This window comes from Taudactylus pleione, unplaced genomic scaffold (genome assembly GCF_031769625.1).
Source record: "Taudactylus pleione unplaced genomic scaffold, aTauple2 ptg000066l, whole genome shotgun sequence".
Taxonomy (NCBI): Eukaryota; Metazoa; Chordata; class Amphibia; order Anura; family Myobatrachidae; genus Taudactylus; species Taudactylus pleione.
The window spans coordinates 117,787-142,777 of record NW_028284468.1 but is presented as its reverse complement, the minus strand read 5'-3'; the positions used below and the strand labels follow the sequence as shown (position 1 = coordinate 142,777).

General features: G+C 43.6%; 1 protein-coding gene across 3 annotated transcripts in view; it reads right to left on the bottom strand.

Annotated features, from left to right (window-relative positions):
• LOC148534360 (claudin-15-like) overlaps positions 1–24,991 on the bottom strand; it is a 137,782-nt gene that overhangs the window by 64,603 nt on the left and 48,188 nt on the right. For 2 of the 3 annotated variants that reach the window (XM_088466798.1, XM_088466800.1), the window contains exon 2: positions 1,080–1,244. In XM_088466798.1, coding sequence (XP_088322924.1) covers positions 1,080–1,244 — 165 coding nt within the window. Of the gene's footprint in view, positions 1–1,079; positions 1,245–23,329; positions 23,547–24,991 lie in introns of those variants that run through there. The other variant, XM_088466799.1, reaches the window with a different exon arrangement.

Genomic DNA, 24,991 nt, shown 5'->3' with positions numbered 1-24,991 from the left:
CTGACTCACATTGGCTGCTGATTAACACACACATCGCCACCAGTGCTGGCGGCGATGTGTGTGTTATGCACAGCCTGAGCCCGCCTGCCACCCTCCTCCTGGCGCTATTGGGCAAGCGCTCAGGGGGAGGGAAGGGGCTCAGCTGTGCAGCATAGGACCAGCGCTGGAAGCCTAGCGCCGGTCCTGTGTAAATGTGTAGTGCTGACCGCAATCACTGCGGTCGGCGCTACACTGGCTAACTAGGGCGGGCCGGTACCGTGGCAGGCGGCGCCCCCCCCACGCCGCTGGTCCCACGGCGCCCATGGCACGTACCCCGCTCGCCCTGCCTTAGTTACGCCACTGCTCAGGACACTTGCAGGGGTGCCTCAGGTTGGTGGTCCAGCACCAAATCAAATTCTTTATGGTCAATGTAATGTAAATATGTGGACAAACAGAAGCACAAACCTGTCCACCACTATATAACTAAACCTAAGGATGACAGGTAAACACAATTTATAGCACTTTACTACTTCACTACATTTTTATCTGAATTTCTCAATAACAAACTTTTGGCTTAGGGCTGCCGTGAAGACAATGCTGATACCCTAGGGTGTCGTGATTCTAAAAAGGTTGGGAACCACTGCATTAGGTACCAGGGGGTAGGGTTAGGATTAAATTACACAAAAAAATGTGTCGTCCATTCTTGTGTTGGCCATTTGAACATGTCGGCATATTAACCATGTCGACTTTTTTACTGTCAATCTTTTATACCACACCCGAGAAAAGCAGCCCTATCAGTATCTTAACAAGTAGACCCTATAAGCAGCCTGGTCAGAGCTGTTGAATCTTAGCTTGCCTGCATTTTACTTTTAAATTAAGGGGAGTACAGTAGCAGATCTACTCGTAATGTTTTCTGTCTAACACCCTTTTTCATTATTAGTGGATAATCCCAACTTTCAGCAATACTGTATCTTGTGTACTAAAACATTTATTGTTTTGAAGAAGAAAATAGCTTTAAGTTACTAAATTGGAACAGGGGGCAGTGATTTGACTCACTAATATCTCACAGCATCTCTGCAATAGGTAATAAAATCAGATACCTGCAGTAATGAAAACCAGACCCCCAGAGAGCGCGATCTTCCCCTTGGTGTTTTCATCACTGCTCCCGAATTTGGTGCACTTCAGTCCAAACAAGGCGATTATACAGGCAAAGAGACCCATAATGAGAGAGATGATCATCAGAGCACGACATGCCTGGATATAAGCTGTGTGAGACAGACAAGAGCTCGTTCACTCAAACTATTCATGAGGCAGATTTGATCAAATAACAGAATATAGTTGACCTGTAGGGGAAACAAACAAATCATTATTTCCAGCATGACCTCCTCCATTAGTACAAACCAGTCTGCTACTTACCTTCCTGCTTATTTTCCTATAGCGGTTACCTGGCCTGAAATAGTTCCTTGAGGAGGAGGCTTTTTATAAAGAGGAAAGTATCCTGTAGTGGGAGAAATGGTTTGTGCTGGAGGGGTCAGTGTATAGTACAAACCTGAACTAGGCCAGTGCCGGTAAACACCCCTATCAGGCTAGCACCAGTTATCTCCACCACAGGATAACTTTGTAGCACTATTTGTGACTAGTTATTTGTATACATAGATATAGAGAGGATAAATATGGCTGCTACACTCATATAATACCAATATAATACTGTATTTGCAAATCATAAGCTGTTGTTTTATTTTTCCATTCAAAAACATAAATGTACTATAGTAAATGATATAAACCGATAGGCAGTTTTACAAGGATAACATCAAGAGGGGAATTCAATTAGAGGTGAAAAGCCATATTCGCCTGTTTTTTTGTGAAAAATTCGCCTAAAAAAAAATTCGCCAAATTCAATTCCAGGACAATTTCGCCTAAGTGGAAACAATTCTCCAAAAATGATTCTCCAATCAATAGCTGGTGAAAAGAAATGCAAAATCTTTATTTTGGGGTGCAAATGTGGGGAAACAACTCAGACCCCTTGGGACAGCCCCCCCAAAGGACAAATACGCAAAAAATACAGAACTAAAACCTAAGAACACCCCGAAAAAGACATGTCATTTTTTGGGTGTAAATTTAAAAAGTGGGGGGATAAACATTAAAAGTAGCGAAAAAGACTTCTTGGGGGTCCACAAGTATGGGGCAGGTGTTTTTAGGATTGCAGGTGCATGCAGCAGGTGGATTTTTCACATTTTTTAAAAGTTCACTTTAGAGACATAAAAACATGCTAGCACCAATTTTCAAGCACCCCAAATTTGACAGGACTACTTATTTTCACCCAAAAATACAGCTTTATGCCATTCTTCACCACTTTTACAGAAACGCTAATAGCAAGCAATTTACACAACTTAAGTACGCAAAATAGTTTTATTAGGGCTATTAGTACACATTTATATTGATTCCCTATGTTAGAGCATCTTTTTCTGGGGTACAGACTGATTTGCCAATTCTTTCAGTACTTTTCACCTGTTCCGCATTCGCCTATTTCCGTGTTCGCCTGTTTTGCAATTGAATTAGGTGAAAAGTGGGGACGAGCACGGAATAAATTCGCCTCTGAAACAGGCGAATGAAGCGAACAGTCGGACAGGCGAAAACTTCGCCTCTAATTGAATATGGCTCAAAGGGTCTGAGTCAGCGGTGAATTCTGCCACGGCCAAGTCTTTTGCTGCAGCCGTGTCTTTATGCTAATGCCACGCCCGATTCTGATCCTAGTGAGACAGCGACTTTCAGCAGGGCATATCCCTCTCTGTGCGACTTTGGACGAACCATCGAAACTCGCACCAGCCCAATAGCAGGCACAGTTTCCCCATCTGAACTTGGAGTCCTGTGTGAGCGGTTCTGTCTCTTCAGATACAGCTGCTGTCAGTGACACACCCGGATCTGCCTACCCACCCCAGTTACCTCCTAGCAACGGCCACTGAGATCCACACTCCCTGCATCCAAATTCCTTCAGCGTCTCCGTGCGGTAACCATGGTGATGCATGCGGATTGTGACTCAGAAAACATGTTCTGTTTGCGTGCAACATCGCCACGGCAACCAGAACCGGATAAGGGAGGGGGGCACAGTGGGCAAGTACCGCCGAGCCCCCCTCTCTGAGATGGCCATCTGCCAAAGATCTGATCTTTATTACTGATCTGATCCACAGCGCTGCATCGGCAGTCACTGATAGCCTATATACTGACAGCGCCACAGAGAAGTGCTGGGCTGCCAGTGTAATCAAACTGACTGCAGCCGTCCTTTTGACCCCCACCTCCATCTACCCTGGTGTCTCTCTGCCGCATAAGTGTTGTGCTGCTGCCGAAAGGGAGAGGGAGCCTGTGTCACCACGAGACAGCCCGACAGTGCGGCATAGCAAGCAAGTGTACCAGGAAGGAAGTGAAATAATTTTCCTAATTGTTCCCCAAAAACACTGTGTTGACATATATGATCCTCACCCTCCATAAACATAAACCTCAATATATATATGCATGTATAAATGTGTGTGTATATATATATATTTATTTATTATATTTTGGCTTGGCACTTAAATCCTTTAAAGCAGACCTGGACAAAAGGTAGATCGCGATCTACCCATAGCTCGCAGGGCATTCGCCGGTAGATCACGACCAACTGAAGTAGAATAAACCTGAAACAGCTTCTGGAGCCTCAGAAGTCCAGTTTCCAGTAGTGCAGCACGTAGATGACGTTATGACATCACCCACGCGCTGTAAGGAGCCCGCCGCTGCTGCTGTCCGCCTGCCTGGCCCCACAGAGAGTGTCATGGGGAGCTGCTATCCCACTAGCACATAGGCTCCTCACAGCGCCAAGCACATCCCCTGACTGATAGCAGTAAACTTTCTGTAAGTGCCGGAGCAGCTCCCAAAGGTAGTGTGTGGGAAGTGATTGTGTTATATGTGCGGTAAAGGGGCTGCACGGGGATCGGTACGTATTACTGCCCCCTCTTAGTGTCTAAACCCGACCCCCCCTTCCCCACTGCCTAAACCTAAGTCTCCCAGGGGGTTGTCTAACCCTAACCTCCCCCAGGGGTGCCTAACCCTAACCCCCCCTTTCCCTAGCCTGAACCTAACCCTTCCTGGGGGGGTGCCTAATCCTAAATCCCCCCCCAGGAGCACTAAACCTAACCCTCCCCCAGGGCAGAATTAACAATGGGGCGGACGGATCTTCAGCTCCAGGCCTCCAATGAAAATAGGCCCACCGCCTAAAGAATCAGCTGGTGAACGGAAAAAAAAAATTCCTTACACAGCGTCCAAGGCACTGCGTGTTTAATCCCCACCGGCCAGCAGCAACATTCCCCCCACCATCCCCCATCCTTTCCTGCCCATAATAATACAGATGGAGGTGCAGTGGAGGACTTCACAAGCCCTCCCTGTGCCGCATAGGATCTCAGCACATCTTCCGCGCTGCGTGACATCATGCTGTGCGACGTCACCTACGTGCTGCGGCCGCCCCACTGTGTCTAAATGAACAGGCATGCAGCCAGCACTGAATCAGTGAGTAGCTCAGCCCCGCCGGCTCATTGGCTCACACCATTACCTGTCCAACTGATGAGATCCAGCAGAGAGTCAGGAACCAAAGTAGGTCCACTGCAAACTGTCTAATGCTCCTGCTTTGCAATTCGTGACACTCTGACACCAAGTGCACCCCATAACCTGACTTGTAAATTACACATATACTGTAAATGATTGGTTATCTTCACATAGAGTAGACCGTTATTCAGGGCATGAATTACCACATATTGTAATATAATAAAATTAAGTGTGTGTATGTGTACAGTACTAATATATATATATATATATAATATATATATATATATATATATATATATATATATATGTTGAGTCCCATATCCGAAATGCTCAGGACCAGGAGCATTTCAGATTTTGGATAATTTCGGTTTTCAGAATACCATGCAGGGGGGTCCGGCAGGTGTTACAGGAGGCCTGGCGTGTGCTGCGGGGGTGTCCGGTGAGTGTCACGACACGAGGGATCCATGGGGTGGAGTGTCATGTGAGGCCCGGTATGTGTGGAGGGGGTGGGTCCTGCGGGTGTCACTGAGGGGGGGGAGCGCGGCATATAGACCACACCCACGCCGCTAGTGACTGGTAATTGTTCTGTGATATCATGACGCTAGGTCACGTCATGACGTCTCCGCTGCAACAAAATACTTCGGTTTTTGGAATATTTCCGATAATAGAATTACGGATATGGGAGACTCAACCTATATATATATACTGTATAGAGGGGGTTTATCTTGCAGGACCAAAGTCTGTTTGAGGAGGTTTGACGAACATAAGTATTACTTAGCATATGGTGCTAGTGGGGAGCTCTGTTATTAATAACATTGTATAGCAATTTGTATTTAGGTGTAGATGTATTTGTGCAATTAAAAATCATATCTAAATTTAGTTATCTTTGTGCTAAAACATTTTAGGCCTTATTCAGAGATGTACGGAAACTTGATGGTTTACGTACATCTCCGATAATTGTGGGTCTGCACATGCACAGGACCCATTTTGCGCATTTGCAGAACGGGTCATGCGTGATCACACACAGTGTCCCCTAAGCCGCAGCCTGATTGACAGGTTGTTACATTTCGGGGGCTGTAGAGCACTCTGCCCTCGTATTTCGGAAGTGCCGAGACCAGGGTATGCGTCTTCTCAGTCTGCCCCCCAACCCATCCCTTCCCCACACTGATTGTGTCTCTGTCCTGTTCCACCCCTCTCTCTGTTGCTCTGTCTGCTTCCCCCACCACCAATCTGTCCTGTCCTGCACCCCATCTCCGTTCTCCCCCTACCTACTCCAACCAGTCCCTTGACCCATTCCCAACACCCGGCGGGTCCTCCTCTCTGTCTATGTCAATCTTATATATATATATATATATATATATATATATAGGCAGCAGTGGCAGCGGCACTCCTCAGTAAAGAATATGAGACTGGTTACAGAGAACCTAATTTACTTCTTCAACGTTTCAATCACAATAATGATTTTCATCAGGAAGACAATACTAAACAATAAGACACTTACCTAAATAACATCTAAGAAAACACCACGAGTGCGGCTGGCTCCATCCGTCCACTGGGGGCGTCTGACGTCATCGCATAGCACTACGCAGCTAGCGCGGCGTCAGCAAACCCGTTACCAAGAAAACCAAGACAACAATTGTGACATAACGATACCGGCACCAATAACAACATAAGATCATAGCAGCAGTATAACTTAAGGGAATCAGAAAACAATAACAGTGACCTAACTGATAAAGACTGGGTATAATTCCAAGAGTAAAAAAGAAGCAACAAAAAGCTGTCTAATTGAGACTGTATGTGCAGCGTATAGTACTATAAGGGAAATAAACGAATATGAGTATCTGAGTGAGTAACAGAGAACATGGTTAATTAAAGCAAGATAAGGATAAGGTCTCATTCAAACCATTCGGCTGTATGGTATTGAGACGATGTATCCAGAATGCTTCTCTTTGCAAAAGCTTACGTGCCCTGTCACCTCCTCTATGATTGTCAGGGACCTGATCAATCATTTTATATCTTAACGTAGATAGATTGTGTCTGTGCAGACGAAAGTGGCGAGCCACCGGCTGATCATTGTCCTTACCACTGAGGGCTAGTCTAATGGCAGACCTATGAAGGGCCATTCTCTCACGGAACTGTCTAGTTGTTTTGCCGATGTATAATAAGCCGCAGGGACAACGAACAAAGTAGACTACATACTGGCTAGTACAAGTCAGTACATTATTAATCTTGTATCTATGTCCCGTGTGTGGATGGACAAAACTGTCTCCAGTTTCCAGGTATCCACAGGTCGTGCAGCCCAGACATTTATAATTGCCCGGTTTTTTGGTCAAGAAATGTGTAACGGGGGTATCACCGAAACTGGTGATGTCATTGTGTATCAACCAGTCACGAATGCTTTTACCCCTTTTATAGCAGGGCAACAACGAAGTGTTTTTCAAACTTTTAAGATTCTGGTCTTTGTTGATCATTGGCCAGAAACGTTTCGCTGTACTGATTATGTGTTCACTTGCCGTATTAAAGCTGTTAACCCACACCAATTTGTGATCACTACCATTCTTTTGAACATTAGGCAAAATCTCCTTTGGAGTAGCCAACGCTCTTGTTCTGGCTTTAGTTAACAATTGTCTGGAGTAACCCCTATCCTCAAATTTCTTAGTCATGATGTCAAGTTCCCTTGACTCATCATCAGGGTCACTGCATATCCTATGTATCCTCAAAAACTGCGAATAAGGCAGTCCCTTTTTGAGGTTACCTGGATGAAAGCTTGTGGATAATAACAAGGTGTTCCTGTCAGTAGGTTTTCTATAGATGGTCGTCTGGAGTGCCCCGTCCTTAAGTCTGACTAAAACATCCAGGAAATGAACCTCATTGGCATGTATGTCGTATGTAAACTTAATATCACTGTCTAGTGTATTGATGTTTGTCATCATTTGTATAAAATCTTCCTTACTGCCAAGCCAAATTATGAATATATCATATATGTACCGTGTGAAGAACCTTATCCTTTCTGCATAGATGGTGTTGCTGAAGAATAGGTCCTGTTCCACACGGTACATAAAGCCATTGGCATACGCCGGAGCTGCACATGAACCCATGGCGCAACCGTGGGTCTGTAGGTAAAAATTACCATCAAACAAAAAGTAATTTCTGGTAAGAGTAAGGCGTAATAATTCAATAAAGAAGGGTAAAGCTGGACCATCATAATTGGTGTTGTTGGTAAGTAAATGTTCTATGGCAATCAGGCCTCTGGCATTAGGTATGCTCGTATAAAGGCTTATTACATCTATAGTACAAAGCCAACAATCTTGTGGTAAATCCCGCAACGTGGTAAGTTTGCGTAAAAAAGCAGTCGTGTCCCTTAAATATGATTTTTCAGCTTGTATCACCGGCTGTAGATGGTAATCAATAAATCTTGAAGTTTCGTAATATAGTGAGTCCCTGGCCGATATAATAGGCCTCCCCGGTGGATTAAGGGGATCCTTGTGAAGCTTAGGTAATGTGTAGAAGACTGGTATCTTTGGTGCCGTGGGTAGAAGCATGTCCATGGTGGTTTTATTTATATTGTGTTCTTCCACAGCCAATTCTAGTATCTCATGAAGTTCCTGCTGATATTTGGCAGTTGGGTCTCCTGCCAATGTGCAGTAAACTTTGGCATCACTTAATTGTTTGAGAGCTTCATTACGGTAGCTGGAGATATCTTGTATTACAATCCCGCCCCCTTTATCAGCGGGGCGGATAGTAATACTTTTGTCACTGCCAAGTTGTTTAAGGGCTGTCAATTCATTTTTGGATAAATTGTGATGTATCTTATTGTCCCTTTTGCTGTATTCAGTGATGCTGGATTCCATCAAATTAGTAAAACCCTTGATTGCTATATTGGTGGACGCTGGTTCAAAGGTGGAACTGGATTTGCTAGGTTGGAACCTAGAGGGATTCACTGTTGTATCAATTTTGTCATCATAGAACTCTTTCAAACGAAGTTGTCTGTTCAGCCTGTGTAGATCAATTTTACTTGTCAGTTCATCATGTAGTACTGTGGGAACAAAACTTAATCCTTTTTGTAGTACACTCATTTCATCTGTACTCAAAGTCCTACTGGAGAGGTTATAAATTATTTCTTTTTCTTTGGTGCCTGTTTTTTGCCTCTGCCACTGCCCTCCTCGTCTTGTGAAGAGTCTGGGGGGAGATCTTTTTTGGCTCTTGTAGTCACGCCTAAAGGGGGCCTGCGTGCAGGTAAAGCTCCACTTGGACCAGCACATTCTTGATCTGACGACAGTCCTCCACTGGAGGTATCCGTTTCAAGGGTGAATTTTTTGTATTTTCTATGAGGACCTTTAAACTGTGTCCTTCTTACACCCACTGGATTGTAGGCCCACGAATAAACTCTTTTTTCTTCGTAGTCCTTGTTAACAATATTAAGTTTATTTTGTTTGAACTTTATAAGATCGTTTTTATATTTATCAACCTGTCCTTGTAGTTTACCAATCCAGTCACAGGTAGTGTCGTCTGTCAAGGTTTTATAATGTGCAACTTCAAACACGTTAATCTTGTCTTTGATGATCTTAAGTTCTCGCCCCGACTCCTCTATGACCAAAAGTATCAGGTCAAATGAGGCCTTATTTAATATGGCCGCCCACTTTCTGCAGAATTCAGGGTTAAAACGCCCGATGGTCGGGGTATACCCCAAGAGTTTATTCGTGGGCCTACAATCCAGTGGGTGTAAGAAGGACACAGTTTAAAGGTCCTCATAGAAAATACAAAAAATTCACCCTTGAAACGGATACCTCCAGTGGAGGACTGTCGTCAGATCAAGAATGTGCTGGTCCAAGTGGAGCTTTACCTGCACGCAGGCCCCCTTTAGGCGTGACTACAAGAGCCAAAAAAGATCTCCCCCCAGACTCTTCACAAGACGAGGAGGGCAGTGGCAGAGGCAAAAAACAGGCACCAAAGAAAAAGAAATAATTTATAACCTCTCCAGTAGGACTTTGAGTACAGATGAAATGAGTGTACTACAAAAAGGATTAAGTTTTGTTCCCACAGTACTACATGATGAACTGACAAGTAAAATTGATCTACACAGGCTGAACAGACAACTTCGTTTGAAAGAGTTCTATGATGACAAAATTGATACAACAGTGAATCCCTCTAGGTTCCAACCTAGCAAATCCAGTTCCACCTTTGAACCAGCGTCCGCCAATATAGCAATCAAGGGTTTTACTAATTTGATGGAATCCAGCATCACTGAATACAGCAAAAGGGACAATAAGATACATCACAATTTATCCAAAAATGAATTGACAGCCCTTAAACAACTTGGCAGTGACAAAAGTATTACTATCCGCCCCGCTGATAAAGGGGGCGGGATTGTAATACAAGATATCTCCAGCTACCGTAATGAAGCTCTCAAACAATTAAGTGATGCCAAAGTTTACTGCACATTGGCAGGAGACCCAACTGCCAAATATCAGCAGGAACTTCATGAGATACTAGAATTGGCTGTGGAAGAACACAATATAAATAAAACCACCATGGACATGCTTCTACCCACGGCACCAAAGATACCAGTCTTCTACACATTACCTAAGCTTCACAAAGATCCCCTTAATCCACCAGGGAGGCCTATTATATTGGCCAGGGACTCACTATATTACGAAACTTCAAGATTTATTGATTACCATCTACAGCCGGTGATACAAGCTGAAAAATCATATTTAAGGGACACGACTGCTTTTTTACGCAAACTTACCACGTTGCGGGATTTACCACAAGATTGTTGGCTTTGTACTATAGATGTAATAAGCCATTTATACGAGCATACCTAATGCCAGAGGCCTGATTGCCATAGAACATTTACTTACCAACAACACCAATTATGATGGTCCAGCTTTACCCTTCTTTATTGAATTATTACGCCTTACTCTTACCAGAAATTACTTTTTGTTTGATGGTAATTTTTACCTACAGACCCACGGTTGCGCCATGGGTTCATGTGCAGCTCCGGCGTATGCCAATGGCTTTATGTACCGTGTGGAACAGGACCTATTCTTCAGCAACACCATCTATGCAGAAAGGATAAGGTTCTTCACACGGTACATAGATGATATATTCATAATTTGGCTTGGCAGTAAGGAAGATTTTATACAAATGATGACAAACATCAATACACTAGACAGTGATATTAAGTTTACATACGACATACATGCCAATGAGGTTCATTTCCTGGATGTTTTAGTCAGACTTAAGGACGGGGCACTCCAGACGACCATCAATAGAAAACCTACTGACAGGAACACCTTGTTATTATCCACAAGCTTTCATCCAGGTAACCTCAAAAAGGGACTGCCTTATTCGCAGTTTTTGAGGATACATAGGATATGCAGTGACCCTGATGATGAGTCAAGGGAACTTGACATCATGACTAAGAAATTTGAGGATAGGGGTTACTCCAGACAATTGTTAACTAAAGCCAGAACAAGAGCGTTGGCTACTCCAAAGGAGATTTTGCCTAATGTTCAAAAGAATGGTAGTGATCACAAATTGGTGTGGGTTAACAGCTTTAATACGGCAAGTGAACACATAATCAGTACAGCGAAATGTTTCTGGCCAATGATCAACAAAGACCAGAATCTTAAAAGTTTGAAAAACACTTCGTTGTTGCCCTGCTATAAAAGGGGTAAAAGCATTCGTGACTGGTTGGTACACAATGACATCACCAGTTTCGGTGATACCCCCGTTACACATTTCTTGACCAAAAAAACGGGCAATTATAAATGTCTGGGCTGCACGACCTGTGGATACCTGGAAACTGGAGACAGTTTTGTCCATCCACACACGGGACATAGATACAAGATTAATAATGTACTGACTTGTACTAGCCAGTATGTAGTCTACTTGGTTCGTTGTCCCTGCGGCTTATTATACATCGGCAAAACAACTAGACAGTTCCGTGAGAGAATGGCCCTTCATAGGTCTGCCATTAGACTAGCCCTCAGTGGTAAGGACAATGATCAGCCGGTGGCTCGCCACTTTCGTCTGCACAGACACAATCTATCTACGTTAAGATATAAAATGATTGATCAGGTCCCTGACAATCATAGAGGAGGTGACAGGGCCCGTAAGCTTTTGCAAAGAGAAGCATTCTGGATACATCGTCTCAATACCATACAGCCGAATGGTTTGAATGAGACCTTATCCTTATCTTGCTTTAATTAACCATGTTCTCTGTTACTCACTCAGATACTCATATTCGTTTATTTCCCTTATAGTACTATACCCTGCACATACAGTCTCAATTAGACAGCATTTTGTTGCTTCTTTTTTACTCTTGGAATTATACCCAGTCTTTATCAGTTAGATCACTGTTATTGTTTTCTGATTCCCTTAAGTTATACTGCTGCTATGATCTTATGTTGTTATTGGTGCCGGTATCGTTATGTCACAATTGTTGTCTTGGTTTCCTTGGTAACGGGTTTGCTGACGCCGCGCTAGCTGCGTAGTGCTATGCGATGACGTCAGACGCCCCCAGTGGACGGATGGAGCCAGCCGCACTCGTGGTGTTTTCTTAGATGTTATTTAGGTAAGTGTCTTATTGTTTAGTATTGTCTTCCTGATGAAAATCATTATTGTGATTGAAACGTTGAAGAAGTAAATTAGGTTCTCTGTAACCAGTCTCATATTCTTGACTGAGGAGTGCCGCTGCCACTGCTGCCTGTTTTGTGATTATCTGCAGAGGGCACCCATCTATACATAAGAGGAAGAGTGCCAAGCCGTTGTTGCATATATATATTAGGGGTGAGCGGGTTCGGTTTTACTCGGTTTTACTCGGTTCTTTTCGCCACTTTACCGCAATTTCGGCTCGATTTCATTCGCAATCCAAAACACATGTTCGGCGATAGCCAATAAAAAGATCCGAGTAAAACCGAGTAAAACCGAACCCGCTCACCCCTAATATATATATATATATATATATATATATACATATATATGTGTGTGTGTAATGTGTATCACTGTGTTTGTATCCTCTCAGTATAGCTATTAGTATTGTAAGGTCTCTCTTCTTTTATATAGAGAGATTTTACAGTTTACATTTACATTTCATTAGGCGGCTTTTTTTTTTTGCCATATTAGGCTCACGTTACCAAGGGATTTCCCCTTTGTTCATTTGTAGACTCTCACATTACATTACAGATAAAAACAGAGAGGAGGGAGACTGAAGTTTTTGAAGGTAGGTGCTGGTCACGCCCACTGCGGCAGCACACAATAGGCCTTTTATAAAATGCAGCTCCAGGCCCATGTTGACCTTAATCTGGCACTGCCTCCCCCCCTGCGTGGCTGTCTGCGCCCGGCTTACCTTCGATCGGGATGCTGTGTGTCGGGCTCCTGGCATAGGTAAAATGACAGGCTTCGGAATTTCGGTGCCTGTCATTTATACCTTGCCGGGATTAGACAGTCAGGAAACCGGCGGTCGGGATTGCGTCCGTCGGCTTCCAGACTGCTACTCCTGCACGGTGACACTGCCAAGGCACAGCCTCCTCCTGCTGTGGTACCGTGCTACCTCAAGCACCTGCTTACCGCCGCACACACCGACACTGAGTGACTGACTGATTTATTTATTTTTAAATAAGACAGCCCCTTATAATATTAGGCAGTGGAGAGAATTACAGTTCATTATAAGTGTATGGTATGGTGGGGGGGATGTAAGAGATTGCAGTTTTGTGGCAACTCTGTACACTTCAAAATGACTGGATGTATTTGTGAGAGCGGTTGTATAATACTACTGTATGTTATGTATGTGAGAGCTGTTCTATAATACTACTGTATTTTATGAATGTGAGAGCTGTTGTATAATACTACTGTATGTTATGTATGTGAGAGCTGTTGTATAATACTACTGTATTTTATGTACAGTATGTAATACTACTGTATTTTATGTATGTGAGAGCTGTTGTATACTACTGAATTTTATGTACAGTATGTGAGAGCTGTTGTATAATACTACTGTATTTTATGAATGTGAGAGCTGTTATATACTACTGAATTTTATGTACAGTATGTGAGAGCTGTTGTATAATACTACTGTATTTTATGAATGTGAGAGCTGTTGTATAATACTATAGTATGTTATGTATGTGAGAGCTGTTGTATAATACTACTGTATTTTATGTATGTGAGAGCTGTTGTATAATACTACTGTATGCTATGTATGTGAGAGTTGTATACTACTGTATTTTATGTATGTGAGGGCTGTTGTATAATACTACTGTATATTATATATGTGAGAGCTGTTGTATAATACTACTGTATGTTATGTATGTGAGAGCTGTTGTATAATACTACTGTATGTTATGTATGTGAGAGCTGTTGTATACTACTGAATTTTATGTACAGTATGTGAGAGCTGTTGTATAATACTACTGTATTTTATGTATGTGAGAGCTGTTGTATAATACTACTGTATTTTATGAACAGTATGTGAAAGCTGTTGTATACTACTGTATTTTATGTACATGAGAGCTGTTGTATAATACTACTATATTTTATGAATGAGAGAGCTGTTGTATAATACTACTATATTTTATGAATGAGAGCTGTTGTATAATACTACTGTATTTTATGAACAGTATGTGAGAGCTGTTACATAATACTACTGTATTTTATGTACGTGAGAGCTGTTGTATAATACTACTGTATGTTATGTATGTGAGAGCTGTTGTATAATACTACTGTATGTTAGAGCTGTTGTATAATACTACTGTATTTTATGTATGTGAGAGCTGTTGTATAATACTACTGTATTTTATGTATGTTAGAGCAGAGTTTCCTACCCTCCCGATTTTCGCGGGAGTCTCCTGAATACAGGTGGGAGCTCCCGCTACCCCGTAAAGTAGGTTGAATCCCCCGCATTCCCTCTGCCCTGTCTAAAAATCCGGACTGCGCATGCGCGAATCCGGAGGTAAAGGGGGCGGGGCCCGAGCTTAAGACGCAGGGGCGCACTCACCGGGTGCAGGGAGGCAGGAGTGTGGCTGCTGTGAGGTCTCCTGGGCACGCCTTCCCCTGCTCACAGACTGATGCTCCCAGCATTCCCTGGCCAGCCTGTGATGACAGAGGACGGAGGGGGGAGGAGCCAACGCCGGAGGACAGTGTGGACACTGAAAACAGAGGAGCTGCCTGAGACTGTGAGTGTTAGAGGTCACTGCAGCTCCTGCCACATGTATAACTCATGTCAGTGCCGTGGGGGAGGGAGGGAGGGAGATCTGTTACTGTGTAATTGTATGTGTGTAGTGATGTGATGTATGTGTGTGTGTGTAGTAATGTGATGTATGTGTGTGTGTGTGTGTGTAGCAATGTGATGTATGTGTGTGTGTAGTAATGTGATGTATGTATGTGATGTATGTGTGTGTGTGTAGTAATGTGATGTGTGTAGTAATGTGATGTATGTGTGTGTAGTAATGTGATGTATGTGTGTGTAGTAATGTGATGTATGTGTGTAGTAATGTGATGTATGTGTGTGGGTGTAGTAATGTGATGTATGTGTAGTAATGTGATGCATGTGTAGTACAGTATGTGTGGGTGTAGTAATGTGATGTATGTGTAGTAATGTGATGTATGTGTGTGTGTGTGTAGCAATGTGATGTATGTGTGTGTGTAGTACAGTATGTGTGGGTGTAGTAATGTGATGTGTGTGTGTGTGTGTAGTACAGTATGTTTGGGTGTAGTAATGTGATGTGTGTGTGTGTGTGTAGTACAGTATGTGTGGGTGTAGTAATGTGATGTGTGTGTGTGTGTGTGTAGTACAGTATGTTTGGGTGTAGTAATGTGATGTGTGTGTGTGTGTGTAGTAATGTGATGTATGTGTAGTACAGTATGTGTGTGTGTGTGTGTAGTAATGTGATGTATGTGTAGTAATGTGATGTATGTGTAGTACAGTATGTGTGTGTGTAGTAATGTGATGTATGTGTGTGTAGTAATGTGATGTATGTGTGGGTGTAGTAATGTGATGTATGTGTGTGTAGTAATGTGATGTATGTGTGTGTAGTAATGTGATGTATGTGTGTGCGTGTAGTAATGTGATGTATGTGTGTGTGTGTGTGTGTACTAATGTGATGTATGTGTGTGTGTAGTAATGTGATGTAATTGTGTGTGTGTGTGGAGGTGAAATCTTCATATGATGTGTGTGAGACACTGTGTGTGTGTGAATCTATTCATGGGATGTGCTGAGACTGTCTGTGTGTGACTGTGTATGAGACTGTGTGTGTGACTGTGTGTATGAATCTATTCATGGGATGTGTATGAGACTGTGTGTGTGTATATGAATCTATGTGTATGAATGATGTGTGTGAAACTGTCTGTGTGTGTGTGTGTGTGTGTGTGTATGAATCTATTCATGTGATGTGTGTGAAACTGTCTGTGTGTGTGTGAATCTATTCATATAAATGAATGTGTGCGTCTGGGGGGGAATCTATTAATGTCAATATGGCAGGGTAGAGATGTATTAATGTCAGTGGGGGAGCTAGGGCGTCGGTTTATAGGAATATATACGCCCATAGGTGGAGTTAGACACGCCCTTTGGGTGGAGCAGACCACGCCCCCACAAAGGCGCGTCGCATTCTGCAGCCATCTACAATCTCCCTCAAAGTCATTTTCAAAAGTAGGCAAGTATGTGTTAGAGCTGTTGTATAATACTACTGTATGTTATGTATGTGAGAACTGTTGTATAATACTACTGTATGTTATGTATGTGAGAGCCGTTGTATAATACTACTGTATGTTATGTATGTGAGAGCCGTTGTATACTACTACTGTATGTTATGTATGTGAGAGCTATTGTATAATACTACTGTATGTTATGTATGTGAGAGCGGTTGTATAATACTATAGTATGTTATGTATGTGAGAGCTGTTGTATAATACTACTGTATGTTATGTATGTGAGAGCTGTTGTATAATACTACTGTATGTTATGTATTTGAGAGCTGTTGTATACTACTACTGTATGTTATGTATGTGAGAGCTATTGTATACTACTACTGTATTTTATGTATGTTAGAGCTGTGGGCAAACAAAATCATTGTGCTTGTGTGCAGCATAGTGCCTGTGAGCCTGATACAGAGGTGGGGCGGGTTCTATGTACGTGCGGCTGTGATATCTTACAGATTTACATCTGCAAAAATATGCAGTCACCGTCTCTAATGCCAGCGATCCCATAAGCAACTGCGATCGCCATTGTACAGTTAGCAGATTTTGCAGTAACAAAAATAAATTGCTCTACAGCGCAAACATCGGCATAGGGTCCACCTTTGAATCAGGCCCATTGATGCTGGTAGATCACCGCTAAGTAAGTGAACAAAAAGAAGATGTAAATATTAGTGGTGCCTTTCATGGATAGATACAGTAGATAAATAACACAGAAACGGATGAAAACAACAGTCAAATAGATATGAGGTAATGCTGTTTCAATGTTTATTTTTACCTGGAGCATACTTGCCTACTTTTGAAAAAGCATTTCAGGGAGATTGTGAAAGTAGCACCTATGAGCGCGGTGGTAAAGTGGACATGTAATACTACATCTGAGAGGCGTGTCATAACACTGACTTACATCCCTATGTAAATGAGCCCCAAAGCAGTTAGTAAGATCTACATGTTGATGAGAACACTCTGATACTTTTCAGAAAATACATGTAGCCATAGGGATCATTGTGAGTTATTATAACCAATGCAGGGAAATTATACGTACTAATGATCGTATTTGAATGTATACATTTCGGTTTTCTTTTTTATAGGACAGCTACATAATGGGGTAAGGTGCAATCAGGGAGATTGCTAGACTCTTCAGGGAAATTGCTATTATTTCAGGGAGTCTCCCTGACAATAAGGGAAAGTTGGCAAGTATGACCTGGAGCCCAGTTAGGTCTTAGGACCTCATTCAGAGGCAGTCGTTAGTTGCAAGCGGTCGCACTGAATCAGGGCGGCTGCTTGCATCCTGAACGGCCGCCTCCTTGTCGATCGTTAAGCTGTAGGTTACCACCCACAGTTTAACGACCGACCAGTTTGATGGTCGCAATGGTGATCACCATTGCGACTTACGACCAGACCCTAAGGTTGGGTCTGGGCACTCATAAGCCCCAGGGAGCTTTCTGCTCTGATGGAGCAGGAAGCTCCCCACTGACATCACTGATGATGTCAGTGCGGCCGCCCACAAAACGGTAGGCGTTCATAAAAAAAGCCTCCATTTTGGAAACCACCCCCCCCGGCCCGCCTACCAAATGGGGGCAGCTGTCGATCAACATCGACAGCTGTCCCTTTGGTAACGAGCTCCGGGTGGACAGTTTCTCTGTCGCTCCGGGGCTTGCGCACGCGCAGTGAGGCCGCTGCATGTGCGCAGGCCAAACCATCGAGTCAGTTACGAGCGCATCAGCGCTCGTGACCGACTGAATGAGGTCCTTAATCTGCCTCTGTCTGTGCATGCTCATCTGCAGCAGAACCTCCCATGGGCGGGGGCAAATGCAGGATTTTTAAGGGGGGGGTTTCTAATAAATATATATATTTATATATATATATATATATACATATATATACACACAGACACACACATACACGAGGGCTGATTGAAATGTAATGAGACTGCCTCTGTTTTTCTGTCCCATAGGTAGATGTGGCAATGCTATGCTGGTTATTGTGAAGCTCATACATGGATGTGTCTGAACCTGCGGTTGGACTACCATAGTGTTCTTTGTTTGGCCACAGTGAGTGGATGATCTTCGTACGTTTCGTTATAGCGGATGAAGAAGACGTGTCTGAGATTACGTCAGAGATGTGTGACTGAATTTTGTGTTAAACTTGGAAAAAGCAGAAACGTTTCCATACACTGGACTGTTGTTTGGATTCTGGATCATAATGACAAATCCACGATTCTTCACAAGTCACAATTGATGTGAGGAAAACGGGTATCCTCTCCGACATTGTTCTTGCATGATTCAACACACACAATGCATTTTCAATTACTTTGTCACAATATGCTGAACCCGTTGGAATGAGATGCAAAGTGAAGCCGAAAGTTCACTTAAATGTAACTTCTGTAATTTTGCAAAATCTCCGCAGCTTTGGCAATGTTGACATCTGTAACTGCGGTGGATGGTCTTCCAGAACACGCTTCATTGTAGTGCCCTCAGTAAACATTATGCCACATTGTATCCAGGGGCGTAGGGAGGGTGGTTCCAGGCACCAAACAGATCAAAGGGCGCTGACTATGGCTGGAGTGTGACTCCAGCAGCCAGGGACTGATAGAATTCTACTATGGTGCCGTCAGCACTCCGAGTCCTAGCATGCATATGCTTGATGGCCAGGGGGGAGAGGATTTTCTGCTTCAAGCTATTTTCTGGCGCTGTGGTCCTGCGTCCTAGATTCAGTGACTTTTGGAGCCTGGCTGAGCTTCCTGCAGTGTCATGATGTCTGTGTAGTGGAGAGAAGCCTGGTGCCTGCCAGCCCTGCAGTGGAGACAGCGGGAAGAAGCACTAGAGGAGCCGGTAGCCTGCCAGCCCTGCAGTGGAGATAGCGGGGAGAAGCACTAGAGGAGCCGGTAGCCTACCAGCCCTGCAGTGGAGATAGCGGGGAGAAGCACTAGAGGAGCCGGGAGCCAGCCAGCCATGCAGTGGAGACAGCGGGAAGAAGCACTATAGGCAGGGCCGGCAACAGAAATCTCGGGGCCCAGTATACTGATGTCTCTCGGGGCCCCACCTTCTCACCACCACTCCCGATCCCGCACATTCCACCCCTGCATGTGTGATATGTGAAGCATGATATTAACTCCCCCAGCCCCATTACCTTCCTCTGCTCCTTCATCTTCCTCTATCCCCAGCCCACATTACCTTCCTCTATCCCCAGCCAGTGTCACCTTCTGCCCCCAGCTAGTGTCACCTTCTGCCCCAGCCCCGTCACCTTCCTCTGTACCCAGCCCCTATCACCTTCTTCTGTCCCTAGCTCCCATCAGCTTCCTCTGCCCCAACCCCATCACCTTCCTAAGGCCCCATCACCTTCCTCTGCCCCAACCCCATCACCTTCCTAAGGCCCCATCAGCTTCCTCTACCCCAGCCCCCATCAGCTTCCTATGGCCCCATCACCTTCCTCCGCCCCAGCCCTTATCAGCTTCCTCTGCCCCAGCCCCCATCAGCTTCCTCTGCCCCAGCCCCCATCAGCTTCCTCTGCCCCAGCCCCCATCAGCTTCTTCCGTCCTCAGCATTCAGCCACTATTGCTCTAAAATCTCCTATCCCCAGTAGCAACCCTTCTACAGTGCAGCTTACCTGATGCTGAGCGCATGGAAGACATGTGGCGACGTGACCTATGACGTCATGCAGCCGCGTTGCGCACTTAAAGGTCAGGCCCGGCCCGGGCCGCAGCTGAGCCACCTGGAAGAACCCAGCGCTGCCCGGGCCAGGCTACAAGGGAAGCTGGGTGGTGACTATGGGTCCCGGCAGCCGCGGCCCAGCAGGAACAAGGCGGACTTGTGTTGTGCCCGTCCGGTCCCCCCCTGACGCCAGGCCTGACTATAGGAGCAGGGAGCCTGCCAGCCCTGCAGTTTAGAAACACTAGGGGAGCGAAATCAGAGACAGTGAAGGAGATATTGAGAAGAAGCTGAGAAGTCCTAAAGGTAAGTAGAACCCGGAGAAGAGTTGAAAGGCGAGTTGGAGGCATCGTGTTTTTGTTAGGTATGATGGGGGGGGGGGGGGCATAGAACATATGGCAAAATATATATTATGATTGCAAGATTAATGTTATTATAAAGATGGGGGGAGAGGGGGTGGTGGAGGATACAAGTTTAAAAGCTTACCCAACTAAGTGCCTGTTGGGTCAATGAAGAACAAGAGGACCGCACCAAAAGTAGTAGTAATAACAGTTTCATAATGCAGAGATTAATACAAATGGATCTATGCTAATGCTCGAGTCCAAAAATTTTTTTAATTAAATATAATTCTGGAGGTGCACCAGGAACACAAGAGATAAACTACAAAACAAAGTTCAAAAATATAAAGTATTCCAAAAGTGCACTCGAAATCAGTAAAATTATATAAGGGTTATTTAATGCATTCTGGTATACTCTAAAAAGATAACACACACGTTGTCTATGAGACAAATAGTAAAGCAAAATATCAAATGTGATTGATAATTACAAAAATGAAATAGTGAAAAATAAAGAAGCTCCTATCCCACAGGACCCATGGATCTTTCTTCTATGCTACCCACCTCCCCCCGATTTCTCCAGGCATTCCACAAAGCTGTTGTCCCACATTTTAGTAGCCACAACAAATGAATAGCTCGCAACCTGAACAATCCTCTCCCACCATCTCTCTCTGCCCTAAATTGCAAATTTGGCATATTGCGGCAATAGAAAATATTACTTATTGTTTCCACGATAAAGGCCATATATCGCCCATGTTTGGGCTCCGTGGCTCTCTCACTATAGCACTCCTCATTCTTGACCCTTATACTTGCCTTTTCCACTGGACCCATGTACGACGGAGACGACCACCCTCCTCGCTTCCTCCGTTCTTGCTATATTACTTTGGATAGGAACTTTTTTTTTTTTGTGATGCTTTCTGTGCATCATATGATGCTCCTCAAGACGCTCTATCTTTTCAGGTAGTCCTGTTTTCTCCCTATCCACCCCCCACCTTGTTTAACACCCCCCTTACACATTATTTTCTTTTTCATCTATTTACATGTTTTGTTTCCCATTGTATTCTTTATATTTGAAAATGTGGCTCATTGTTAGTGCTTCCTATCTTCATATGTCCATTTATATGTTCAGCCTGTCTACTTCCACGAGCACTTTAAATAAAGAGTTTAAATAAAAAATGAAAACAAACTATAATTTGAACACAGTGACAGAAAAATATAAATAAAGAATAATAAAAAAAAAAACTTGGGTTTTGCCTTTAAAATAAATACACCTTTAAAATATCGGGCAGACTTGCTGGAACTCAACAAAGTCTCAGGCTTTACCACTCACCGCTATAGCTCCGAGAATCAGAGTGTGAATTGTAGTTAGTAATACAGGCAATAATCAGTGCCTAATATATTGCTAAATTATAGGTGTAATATTTATTACACTGCATCAGTTGAGTCTGATTCAGGGATGGGCATAGTGCCGATATTTACGCAGTTGAGCGATTATCGATGATCTGAGCATGCGTCTGAGTCGCCACGCACATGCGCCAAATTGTGGGACCATTTTTGGGATGTAATGGGGCAGTGGCGGCTCAAACACTGGCATGTCACAACCATTCGGGGGCATCTGTGCCTACAATTGCAATGACGTCTCGGTTCCTGTGGCCATCCTGCGGGACCATAGGGTTACTCAGCAGTCTGATAATTGACTGATCTGCCACAGCGGTGGCATTAGTGTCCATCTCTGAATAAGGCCTTATGTACAGAGCTACATAATGCACAGAACCGAGCAAATAAGCATCTGTGCGCCCTATCGGAGCTCTTATTTTATGTCTAGTGTCACTAAAAGTAACAGTTCATTGAATTATTTAATAACAACATTCATACAAAAAACACATTGGTGTTATTTACTAAACATTTGTCAATCATAGTTACATTTATAAATAAGTATTATACTGTAATAGGGGTAATAGGTGAGAACTTCTGTACTGGAGGAGGGTGGAAAACCTTGACAAGATAATGTTCAGACTACATGAACGTGCACCTGATCCATCACTAAAGTGTTTCCACGTGGTGGACCGCCAAGCATAACGGTACCAAGCACACCCATTTCACCTAGGACAGAGGGCACTGCTCCTATATTACCATAATAGCTCATATCAATAAACCTGGAATGAACGGACTCATTCACGTTTTTAAGTTCATTAGGGATCAAAGTGTGAAAAACTGAAACAATGCAGCAGTTGGACAGACCACTGTGTTGGGAGGAGGACCAATGACCTGGGAATGGGTAAGTATAGCGGGGAGGACAGGACAGGGTGGGAAGTATTTTTGACAGCAGTGGTGGGGGGAGGGGGACGGTTGTACGCAGGAGAAGATGGGACATCATTCAAGATTGCATTATAGATGTGTTATCTAAGCAATTCTATACCATACATTTAGGGCTATATTTGCTGATCACAATTTTTTGTGGTTTTGCTCCCAGGATTTAAAACGCCAATTATATTAATTGTAATAGTTTTTCGTTCAATATTATGCCGAAAACAACTGCTTTGAAAACCTGCCACAGAAAATATAGCCCTTAGCTTGTCAGCTGAAATGTTCTTACAAAGTGCATTAGGCAGTGGGAGGTGTCAAGGAAATTGCTCCACCTTGAAACAACACTTAGGGGTCTATTTACTAAGCAGTGTTAGGAGAAGTGAAAATTGATAAGGTACCAGCCAATCAGCTCCCAACTGTCATTTTTCAAACACAGCCTGTGAGATGGCAGTTAGGAGCTGATTGGCTGGCACCTTATCACTCTTCACTTCTCCTAACACTTATTAGTAAATAGACCCCTTAACAACATTTAAAATATCTACACTACTGTACAGTCATGGAAGGTACAATATTGTGTCTATATTTGTCCTTTAAGTATATAACCAACAGCAAGTGATATTCCCAATATGTAGAACTCAAGTGGTCGCGCTGCAATAAAATATTACATGACAGATAAAGACTGGCAGTAAAACTATACAGATAAATGTAATGGACACACAAGGAATGACACAGGACGGAGTAGATGAAAGTACTCAGGGTGGTTACATGTGTTAATTCTAGAATCAATAATGAACTCACAGGGCAGATTCAGCAGTGAATCGAATGACTTGCAGTTGGAGATGCCGGTGCTGGCTGTCGCACAACTCTTCCACAAGTTCTCGTACACGATGGACGAGGTAATCACGCTGCCGCTTACAGTAGACGTTTTCCACTGCTGACTTGATAAGGTGACTCCACATATTAAACTCCCAATCAAACCCATTAAAAATCCGACCAGTTCCAAGGCAGAAGACATGGTGGCAAACAATGATATTGACCCAAAATGAAGGATTTAAGCAAACGTATTCAGTATGGAGTCTCCTGAATGAAAGAAAAGACTTCCCATTACGGATTTCCCGGTTAGATAAAATCATTGCACCTTTGCTCTTTGCACTGACACTACTATGAGTGATAAGGAGTTACCTGCACATAATTAATACACCACATTCCCACATATTCTATGTTATCATCTATGAACGCCTCTCACAACGTAGAGATGATTGATCCTATAACAGTCACATTGTTAGGTTAATAGCCAGTCGTTTAACTACTTTCATAGCTTGAGCTCAACAATAGTACTAATGTTTTACACATTGTCATTGTCCTTTCCTCTCCGTATAGAAGAATCCTACTTTACCTTAAATAGCTAGGGTACACAAGGCCGGATTTAGGTTTTTGGGGCCTAAGGGTACCTAACATGTGGGGGCCCCTACCAATAAAATTACATTATGTCGCACAGCGCCCCCATTTTGAACATTACACCACAGCTCCCCCACATTATTCCACACAGCCTACCTTAGTATGCCACGCAGTGCCCCCGGTATTAATATTATGCCACACAATATAGCCCAGTATGCCAAACAATGCTCTCAGTATTATTAGGCCCCCAGTGCCCCCCTAAGTATTAATAGTATGCTCCATTGTACCCCCTAGTATGCCCACAATGCCCCCAGTATTGATATTATGTCTCACAGTTCTCCCCCAGTATGCCACACAATGTCCCCAGTATTAGTATGCACCACAGTTTCCCCCTAGTATGTCACACAATGCCCCCAGTATTATTATGCCACACAATGCCCCCAGCATTAGTATTATGCCCCACAGTTCTCCCCCAGTATGCCACACAATGCCCCCAGTATTAATATTATGCCCAACAGTTCTCCCAAACAATGCCCCCAGTATTAGTATTAGGCCCCACAGTTCTCCCACACAATGCCACCAGTATTATTAATATGCCCCACAGTTCTCCACCAGTATGCCACACAATGCCCCCTGTATTAGTATTATGCCCCACAGTTCTCCCACAGTATGTCACACAATGCCCTCAGAATTATTATTATGCCTCATAGTTCTCCACCATTATACCACACCATGCCCCCAGTATTAATATTATGCCCCACAGTTCTCCACCAGTATGCCACACAATGCCCCAGTATTAAATGTCTCACAGTTCTCCCCCAGTATGCCACACAATGTCCCCAGTATTAATATTATGCCCCATAGTTCTCCTCCAGTATGTCACACAATGCCCCCAGTTTTAATATTATGCCACACAATTACCTCTGTATTAATATTATGCCACACAATACCCCCAGTATTAATTTTATGTCTCACAGTTCTCCCCCAGTATGCCACACAACGTCCCCAGTATTAATATTATTCCCCACAGTGCTCCCCCAGTATGACACAGAGCCCCCAAGT